General features: G+C 27.3%; 2 protein-coding genes across 7 annotated transcripts in view; one reads left to right on the top strand and one right to left on the bottom strand.

The window, feature by feature from the left end:
• The window catches only part of LOC117168439 (jouberin-like), a 36457-nt gene extending 30433 nt beyond the window's left edge, over nucleotides 1-6024 (top strand). For 5 of the 6 annotated variants that reach the window (XM_033354084.1, XM_033354089.1, XM_033354086.1 and 2 more), the window contains 3 exons: nucleotides 376-824; nucleotides 3696-4144; nucleotides 4230-6024. In XM_033354084.1, the coding sequence (XP_033209975.1) occupies nucleotides 376-824; nucleotides 3696-4144; nucleotides 4230-5017 (1686 nt within the window). In that variant the 3' untranslated portion in view covers nucleotides 5018-6024. The remainder of the gene's footprint in view (nucleotides 1-375; nucleotides 825-3695; nucleotides 4145-4229) is intronic. The other variant, XM_033354090.1, reaches the window with a different exon arrangement.
• Nucleotides 6025-7572: 1548 nt separating this feature from the next.
• The window catches only part of LOC117168448 (programmed cell death protein 5), a 32445-nt gene continuing 29766 nt past the window's right edge, over nucleotides 7573-10251 (bottom strand). The window contains exon 5 of the transcript XR_004466492.1: nucleotides 7573-8079. The gene's annotated coding sequence lies outside the window, so the exon portion shown is untranslated. The remainder of the gene's footprint in view (nucleotides 8080-10251) is intronic.

Here is a 10251-nt window from a genome sequence, read left to right on the forward strand (position 1 = left end):
CCCATCCACACACTACTCCTTTCCCCTGCCGAGTGAGTCACGCCTACCCCGAAAGGGAAATGGCTTAATGGTGTAATAATAATAATAATAATAATAATATCTATGTATGCCTGTGTGTATATGACTTTTCAATTAAAAATAACAACTTGAGACCAAAAATAGTTGGATTTTCTTATTCTGGGTTCTATTAATTCAGTTCGCATTCAAGCAGATAAACAAATAATGAGTGAAAAGGCCAAGTTTCTTGAAAACATGGAAAAAGAGGAATTCTTTTAAAAAAAGGGGAAAAGAAGGGAATAGGGGAAAGAGTGTGAAGTCTGAGATCTTTTATTTATTCTCCCATTCAGCTCTAATCGAACAATTTATTTTGTATAGTTGTTGCCACATCCTTCATATGTTTACTGTGGAAAATTCGATCCTGCGAATTCATCGATAGTAGTAACCGGATGTTACGATCACGTTGCAAGAGTTTGGGCCACGCACCAAAATTCCGAGACATACGAACTCCTGCAAGAATTGGAAGTTCACGGAGGTTTTGTAAATTCTATTTGTTTCCAAAAAGATGGAAGTTTATTGACAGCTGATAGCGTAGGAGTGATTGTTCTTTGGATTATAAAAAAGAACCGGAGGAATCCTATAAACAAAGAATGGCAAATCGCCAAAAAGATTAGGATTAAAGACATTCAGGGAGTTCCAATCAATACGATTGTTTTGCATCCACGTGGATCTAGGCTTCTCGTTCATTCGAGAAATAATGGCCTGAGATTGCTTGATTTGGCAACAGGAGTTGTTTTGCAACGTTATGAAGGCCTAGAAAATAAAAGGTTGGTACATTTTCTTTCAGGGTGGAACGAAGGGGAAAAATCTCATAAAAGTGGATTACTTTTTGACAAAATTGTTCAATTTTCAACTAGGAGAGATAAAATTTAAACTAAACATTAAAAAATTAAATTTTAAATAATAAAATTAATTCGCAACCGAAAAAGAACTAGTTGTCAACAAGTAGTTTAATTTGCAATCAATAAAATGAATTTTCAACAATAGAAATATTTTTTAATTAAGACGAGAAAAATCCAACTTAATTGTTGAATTTTCAAGCCGAAATACAAAACAGTTGACTTTTCAACCGAAAAGGATACTTTTTAATAAATTGTTTAATTTTCAACAACAAAAATTAAACTTCAAACAAACAGTTGAATTTTCAACTAAAAAAAGATACATTATCAACTGAAAAGTGCATAGTTAAATATTCAGTTAAAAAAATCAATTTTCAACAACAAAAAAAAAAGAATTTTCTACAATACTGTTTAAGTTTGTACAAAGTAGATTAGTGCTTTAACAAGTGGTTGAATTTTGAACCCAAATCATGAATTTTTAACCGAAAGGATTAATTTTCTACCGAAAAATATGACTTTTCAAATAAACTACATAAATTTTCAACCAAGTAGTTGAATTATCAACTAAAAAAGATTAATTTTTAAATCGGAATAGAAATAGTAATTTAAGGACAGTAAAGAGAGTGATTTTCAACCAAATAATAATGAATTTACAATCAAAAACATGAAATTTTAATGTAGAAGAATAACTTTCTACACAAAAGAAATGAATTTTAAACAAAATATTTGAACTTTAAACTAAAAAAGATGAATTTTCAATAACAAATGAAATATTTTTTAAACAAAAAGAAGAATTTTCAACAATATGGTTCAATTTTTCAACAATATGGTTCAATTTTTCACCAAAATAGTTCAATTTTCCACCAAAAAAGATCAAATATCAACTGAAAATTGAATTGGTAAATTTTCAGTTAAAAAAATTAAGTTCCAACAAAAAAAAACTAATTTTCAACATTAAATTTAAATTTTGTCGAAAGTAGATAAATATTTCACCAAATAATTGAATTTTCAACCAAGAACCTAAACTTTCAACGCAGAAGATTAATTCTTTACCGAAAAAAGATAAATTTTTAATAGAATACATACATTTTTAACTAAAAAGATTACCTGGATTACTTTGGATTGCAAGTTAATTACTTGGACTACCTAAATGACTCCGAATTATACTAGATTACAACCTAATCCGGATAAGAACTTGGTTATCTGCACGGAGAGAAATTTTAAGAGATTAATTCATGGAACTGCTCCTTTATTTTATTTACGCATTGGCGCAAGAACTAAGATCTTGGAAACCTTGCTTTTAGATCAACGGCTGTTGCTTTAAAAGCATGGGTTCCGAGATCTTAGTTCTTGTGCCAGAGCGTGAATAAGATCAAGGAGCAGTTCCGTGAATTAATCTCTTAGAATTTATCTCCGTGTACGAACTATATTCTAAGATATTGAATAGAAATTAGACATGGAACTAGATTATAGAACTATATAAATTCCGCATTTTTAACGATTTAAATTCAAAATTTCTTCAATTTAAAATAGTTAGAATTGAAAAGAACTTTAGGACTTCAAAATTATCAAAATTTAAGAACTTTTATTTATACGTCTTTAAAATTGAAGAGTTTTTAATTTTGAAAATCAACAATTTAAAATTATGGAAGTTATAAATTGTTCAATTGAAAAGACTAATTTCGATGATTTATCATATGAAATTTTTTGAATTTGGAAAATTTAGGATTGAAAACTTGTCTTTTGGTCTTAAAAACCATAAAAATATAGGAATTTTTATTTGCACATTTTTGAAATTAAAGAATTATAAATTTGAAAATTTACAATTAAAAATTCTTTAATTTTTATGATTTGCATTCGAAATTTCTTTAGTTTAAAATATTTATCATTCCAAACTTGTCTTCTGATCTTCAAAATCTTCAAAATGTACAGTTTTTTATCTATACCTTTAAGATTAAACAGTTTTTAATTTTTTTAATGTACAATTAGAAATTATTCCAGTTTTAAGGTTTACAATCAAACATTCTGTAATTTTGATGATTTACATTTGAAATATCTTCAATCTGGAAGATTTATAATTCAAAACTTGGCTTTTGATTTCTAAAATCAACCAGATTTAAGAATGTTTATTTAAAACAATTAAAAAATTTTTCAAGTCATGCAAAAGTACGTTATTTGAAATCATACACATTAACAATTAAAGGATCATCAGTTAAAACGCTTGAAAATAGACAAATTTCAAGAAGGTGTTCGAAAATTGAATTATTAAAAAAAAACATTGAAAGGTACATCATTTTAAATTATACACATTTTAAAACTGAGGGGTCTTCAATTAGAAATCTTTAGATAGACCTATTTTAAAAAGAAATTGGCGAATTTACGATTTTAAACACCTTTAAAATGGATCAGTGTCGAAAAAGGAAGACATCAGTAAGAATCAAAATTCCAGAATCTCTTTTTAAAACATCTTATTACGATATAAAATCTAACACTAACTTATTAATTCCTTCTTGTTCCTGCTCGAATAAAATATTATCTTTGAATGAAATGTACAGAATACTGAAAGCGGAATAAAATTAAAATTAAAATCAAATTCAAATTGAATGAAAGTTGATGTAGGTATTTTAATATTTACTTTGATTCATGAATAATAATTATACTATATAGTACTTTAAATTGAAGCATATATTTTTAATTGATAATCAAGCAATCAAAATAAAAAAACGTGCAATAGGCGCGAGTAGCGCACTATTTTTGATAGTCATCAATAATTATTAATAAATAACTAATTAATTTTAGGATTCAAACTGCAGCTTGCATATCACCATGTGCAGGTTTAGTTTTTTGTGGCGGAGAAGATTCAACGCTGAACGTTTGGAATTTAGAAACTGGAAAGCAATTAGCTAAATACACAATTTGTGATAATTATAGTACAGTTTCTTGTGTCGATTATCATCCCTACGATCACGTTCTTGCATTTTGTACTTTTGGTAGTCCTGCTTCTGTCAAACTTTTGCTATTCGATAAAGATGCTTCAGGAGAAAGGGTTGGACTGAAACTCCTAGTAAATGTAAAATCTGGCCTTTCCACAAATAGTGGGATTAGTGCACACGTCTTGGAAAATTCGAGAACTAAGGAACTTTGGAGTTCGACAAGTAAAAGAAGAAATTTAGAAGAATCTATTGCAAGTTCAAGGACTTTCAATTCCGAGGGATCCAAACAGTCATCAAATTTTTGTGGATCTACAGGTAAGTATTTAATTGAAACCGTGGAAATTCATATATTGTATTTTTTTAATGAACGAGAAATTAAAAAGGTATTTATTATCAACAGTTCGACTGATTGAAAATGAAGATGATGACAATCGGAAGGAAAATCTAAAAATGAAGCTTCAAAGGTTCATGGAGTCGGGGCCAAGTTTAAAAACCAGAAGTATGCACAAATTGAACACCATTATAGAAAAGATTGACAAAATCTTATTAAACACTTCTTCCTCAAAATCTCCAATAGATCTTGAGGCTTCAGTGCCAACTCAAGACAAAAATATGACACTGGTAACAACTAATCCAAAATTGGACCGAGGTAAACGAAAGTCAAAGGCAGTAACTTATAGAAATCAGAGCGAGAATGCCTTAAATTCGAATCAAGAAGGTATAGAAATGCAGACTTTTGCACAAGAAAGAAAACCTTGGAAGGTAAGAGCGAGAAGTGCAAAATCTTCTAGGTCACCTAGAAAAATGGAAGAAGAATTATTAAAGACTTTTTCTGATAGTGCAGTGATTTGTCGAGGAAAAGAACTTCTCCATACGGAAGATCTTGATAAAATCAATTTAGCTGATGATATGATAAAAAGTAGTTTGAGAAGTGTATACGAAGATAAAAGAAAAAATCAAAGTTCTAGTTCATCAGGATCAGTTGTTTTGCACCAGTATGGATATCCTGATGAAAAACGCCCAGAGACGCCAGACAGCGATGGTACATATGTTGTTGAAAAAAGTGATCTTGAAAAAAATCAAGATTTACCATCTGGTAAAATTTTCGGAAGTGGAAGTTCGGACAGGAGTAATGTAACTTTTACTGTTGTGAGCGAAGTACCAGTGCCTAAATCTAGAAAGAAATGAAAATCACAGGTGCAATGAGATTTCATTAATTAATATGCAAAAGATGAATATCGGAAAGTCAGAGCGATCTCTCAAAACAAATCAAATAATTGAATTCAAATCTGAAATCCTTCACCTATGACTTAAGAATTACGAAAAACATATTACAGCAATAATTATAATCTATAGAGCAAATATATTATTCAAGCTTTTATATACACTAGTCACGAAGGTAAAAAGTCTAGCATGTTTGAATTCAATTTTTTAAAGAAAAAAAAATTGACATTAGATCAGGGTGTCTACGTAACGGATGATTTATAAATTCTGGTCATTTTCTAGTTTTCCCCGATCAATTTCTGATTTTTCCAGGTCAATTTGAAATAATTAAAAAGATTGGAATGATTTCAAACAATTTTTACATATTTCAAAAGATTTCAAAGATTTCTGATTTGGAACAGGGAATTTTGGAATTAAATTATATTTCGGAGTTGTATACATCAGATAGTTTTTAATCATAAGAATTACGATTCTGATTTGGAGCAGAGATTTTGTAGAAGAATTATCATTCTAAATTTGAACAGGGATTTTTTTTAAACCCTTTCTTCTAAATAATTTTTTTTTTTAATTTGGAAGAGAGAAATGTCAAATTGTGACAAATTCGGACTTGGAAAGAAGATTGTTTTTGTAAATTCTGCACTTCTAAATCAGAATTAAAATTATTTGCTAAAGTCTTAATTATAATTCTTCACGCAACTTTCCTGATCTAAAGAGAAAATTAATTATCTTTCTCTCCGGAATTTACCTGTCACAATGCCTCAATGTCTAAATTATAATTCTTTACGAGAATTCCCACAGCTCCAAATCACAATTACATTTACATATTTCTAAAAAATTTCTGTTTATAATTCAGTAATATAATAACTCCCTTTTTCTCAAATTCAGAAGAGGAATGTTTTAAATGCTGGAAAATTTCCATTTGCAACAAAAAAACTGTTCGATTTAAACAAATTTTGAATTGAGGCGTGGAATTTTTTTAATTCTTACTTGCAAAACACATTTTTTGTACATTCATTTTTTATAAATAAAAATAAAAACTTTTTCTAAACTTTCCCGCCCAATAAAAAATTCTTATTCTTTTAGAAAATTTTCTATACCAAGAACAATTAAATTCATTTCCGAAATTCCCTGTTCCAAGTTAGAATTATTTTTATTTTCCAAATTTTCTATTAATAGTATAATTCATAAATAAAGTAACTCCCCTATTCTAAAATTTGAAAAAGGAAAGTTTCAAATTGTTGCGAATTCTAACTTGGAACAGGGATTTTTTTCAATTCCCCTCTTCTGAATCAGAATTTGAATTTCTTTTCTAAATTCCCTTCTTCTAAATAAAAATTATTTTCAAAAATCCCCGTTCCAAGTCAAAAATTCCTGGGTTTAAGAAAAATGATAATTCCTAGCGGAAATTACCTGTCCTAAAGTCAAAATTAAAATTCTTTCCAAAAATCCCTGTTCCGAAAGTCGGAATTATATTTATTTTACAAAATTTTATATTTTGATCCAGAAATACAGTTAAACAACCCTTTTCGTTTAAAACCTTTGATTAATTATTATCTTTTATCTTTATTACTTTTTACCAATTGCCTTTTCATTAAAAAATAATTTCAATCACATTTACCACTTTTTCATTTCTATTTACAAACAAATTTTAATTTATAATTTATTCATTGTTTTAATTATAATAGACATGAAACAAGAATTTTTTTAATTACCTGTCCCTGGCGGAAATTGCCTGTCCCAAAGTCAAAATTATAATTCTTTACGAAAATACCTGTTCCAAAGGCCAGACTTATAATTCTTTACCGGAATTTCCTGTCCCAATTTTCAAAGCTATATTTTTTTACTGAAATTTCCTATCTCAAATCCTGGTCACTAAATTAAATTCCTGGCTACTTCACGGTTATTTCGTAGTAATAAAAATGCCCGGTTATTTCCCGATTTCCCGGTCAGGTAGACACCTTAGAGATATTTTCAATTTCTTTTTTGAAAACCTGTTCCAAAGACTGATTTAATGAGACTTGGACTGATTTCATCACATATAAAACATCAATCATAAAAACTTTAGATTCAAGATTTCATAAAACGAAATTCGATATAAAATAGTTTAGTTTAATTAAATTAAAGACTGACGAGGAAATATTAAATTGAAAATCAAAATTGCACGATTTATAAGACTGATAATTTTAAGAGAATAATTCTTATTGAAATCTCCTTTTGTAATTAAAATAAAAGGAATCTAGAAAGTATTATTTAAGTGAATTTTTTCACGAAGTTTTTGTCTTTCTCTTCCATAATAAAATATAATTAAAACGGCTTAGTTATAAGTTTGATTTTTTCCATTTTAAACTTATTTCTTAGAGATAAGATCCAAGTAAATTAGAGTTCGTTAAATTTTAAGTGATAAAGAATTCTATCAGATACGTAGCACAAAACACAGGTATGATGTAATTAATTTAATAAATGTAGATAGTATTGCAAACGCCAGTCATGTTAACGCTCTTTAATAAATAGCTCATTGTTAAAACGTCTGAATGATTTATTTTGTATTAATTCATCATTTAGATTACATTGGTTTGATTTATCCTAGAATATTTTTTGTATACATCGAAGTTTTTACTAGTTTTTTTTCCTTGAATCTTTCAAATAATGTACATTATTTGAAAAAAATATTATCTTTGAAAAGATTCAGGGAGAGTTCCGTTTTTTAAAAAGGAAATGATATCTGGAATATAGTGTGAAAGATTTTCATATAGTGGTTGTGAAGATTCTGCAAGGAGGGCAATTACAAATTCGCAAATTGTCCGGGACAGAATTAGGTACAAGTAATTTGCAATTATTGCAGGAAAAAAGTAGAGAAACACGAGGAAGCATATCAAAAAGTGTATCATATACATTTTTACAATTAATTTAAAGCTAATTTTTTTAATTCACAGTTTTCCACAGAAGCGATGCTTTCAATTTTGAGATCAGAAGTTCCTTATAAATTGAAGTTGGCAAGAATTGTGACAGATCGATGTCGTCAGCATCTTAAATGAATAATTAATTAATTGATTAATAATTTTTCATAAATGTGGTATACTAATGTTTTATTTAAAGAAACGTATTTCGTCAATCTAAAAGTCTGAAATTGGTTACCAACTTATTATTAGCGAAGCTCAGAGCATTTTGGAAATCGGGTTCTTTCTCGGAGGAATTTTCAAGTTTCTCATAAACCTCATTCTTCTTCCATTTTTCTTTATTTTCTATTTTTATGGTCTATTTCTCCTGAATCTTTTAAAAGTTCTGGTAATAGTCTAACTATTTTTTTATACACCAAAATGTTTTTAATTCTTTCGGTTTGGAGGATGTTACTGAATTATTTGATGAAGATGAAAACCATGATGCTAGGGCATGTTTCCTTTTATAATAAATTGATTAAAACACTTTTAAATTTATTAATGTTAAATATCAGAATATTGAGCTAAAAATGTGTCCACTTCCGTGAAAACTAAAAAACAATTTAAAACAATTGCGAAAGCAATCAATGTTGATCTCAAAAACGTCAAATAGTCAGTACGAACGAACTGCACTTCATTTTGAGAATATTTTGAAAATGAAGAAAAAAATATTAATATGAAAATTAAATTTCGGATTCATAATAATAGGAAATATTCGGACTTATTTGACTTCTTTCTAATACGATTTATGATTCATTGTGAAAAATTAAGAAATTCTTGGTAATTTAATAGCAATTTATTATTAAAAATGTAATTTATAATAATTTAAAAAGCCAAAAATGTTTCAATTTAAAATTATTCAATAAGAAATTATTCGATTAGCAAACTTTTTATTCAAAATTGTGCAGTTTTAAATGATTTAAATTTGAAATTGATCAATTATGAAAATCTAAGATTAGGTTATTAAATTCTAAACTTCTTCAAATTTAAATTAATCAACTCTTTAAGACTTCTTACATTATACATTTTGAAAGAAGTAAACTTTAAATTTGGAAACAAAGCCGTTTTTCTGACATTTTGAACGCTTTAAATACAAAATTATTTTATTTTGAGCACTATAAACTTTAAACTTAATATTCAAACTTAAATATTAATGTTAATAATAATATTTATAATGTATATTTATAATAATTATTATTTTCATTTTATCTTTTGCATTTAGAACTTTAAAAATTTAATTTTAATTTTGATTTTTAAACTACAAGGCTTTTAATCCAAATTGAAGAATTACACAATAATTTTGTAAATATTCATTTTAATTTTAAGTCGTTTCAAATTAATTATTATTAACGGACGTCTGCAAATCTCCCCGCCCCACAAAAATGCCAAATACTGGAGGATTCTCAAAAAAGTAAACATTCAAAATAGTAAATTATTATAACGTCAAATTTGGAAATTCCCAATAATATAAGCTGATATAAGATTCACGAAATAAAATTGCCGATATTTTAAAATATCCGATGCTCAAAAATTGGCGACACAGACAGACTCCCAAATCAAAACAATAAAAAATGGCTAAATAATAAAATAAAACATAATGAATAATAAATACAATTTTTTGTTTTAATCCATTTCTTATATGAATGATTATTTTTGATTTTGTTAGTTACTTATTATTAAATAACTTTTTAATCGTTTAGAATTGGAAATGTTATAATTCGGAAATAGAGTGTTGGATGTTTTACAAGGTGGGCAATTTTATTTCGGGAATTATCTGTTATCGGGAATTTGCAAATTCGATAATATTATTAACTGCCGGAAATTTTAATTTGTCGGCCATTTTATAATTTAGGGCTTTGTTTATTTCAAATATATGCTTTCTCTGGAATTTCGCAGTGTCAGGAATTTTATTTTTCAGGATTATCAGCTGCCCAACTGTTTAATTGTTATTCATACATCAAAATTCAATATTTTCTTTAGAAAATTAAAAATATTACAATTAAAATTGTAACGTTCAAAGCCTAAATTTAATATTGAACGTTTTTAATTCGAAACTAAATTTTTTTGACGAATTAAATTTGAAACCATGCAATTTCCAACTTGATGTTCACTTTTGAATGCTTCATTTAAAACTTTCAATTCTAAGGCTTATAAATTTGAAATTAGAATAATTTCATTTTAATCAATTAGAAACACAAATATAAGTAAAATAATTTATTTTACTTTCATTATAATAAAACGCATCGTGTCTCAACTATTAAT

Source organism: Belonocnema kinseyi, chromosome 2, assembly GCF_010883055.1.
Source record: "Belonocnema kinseyi isolate 2016_QV_RU_SX_M_011 chromosome 2, B_treatae_v1, whole genome shotgun sequence".
Taxonomy (NCBI): Eukaryota; Metazoa; Arthropoda; class Insecta; order Hymenoptera; family Cynipidae; genus Belonocnema; species Belonocnema kinseyi.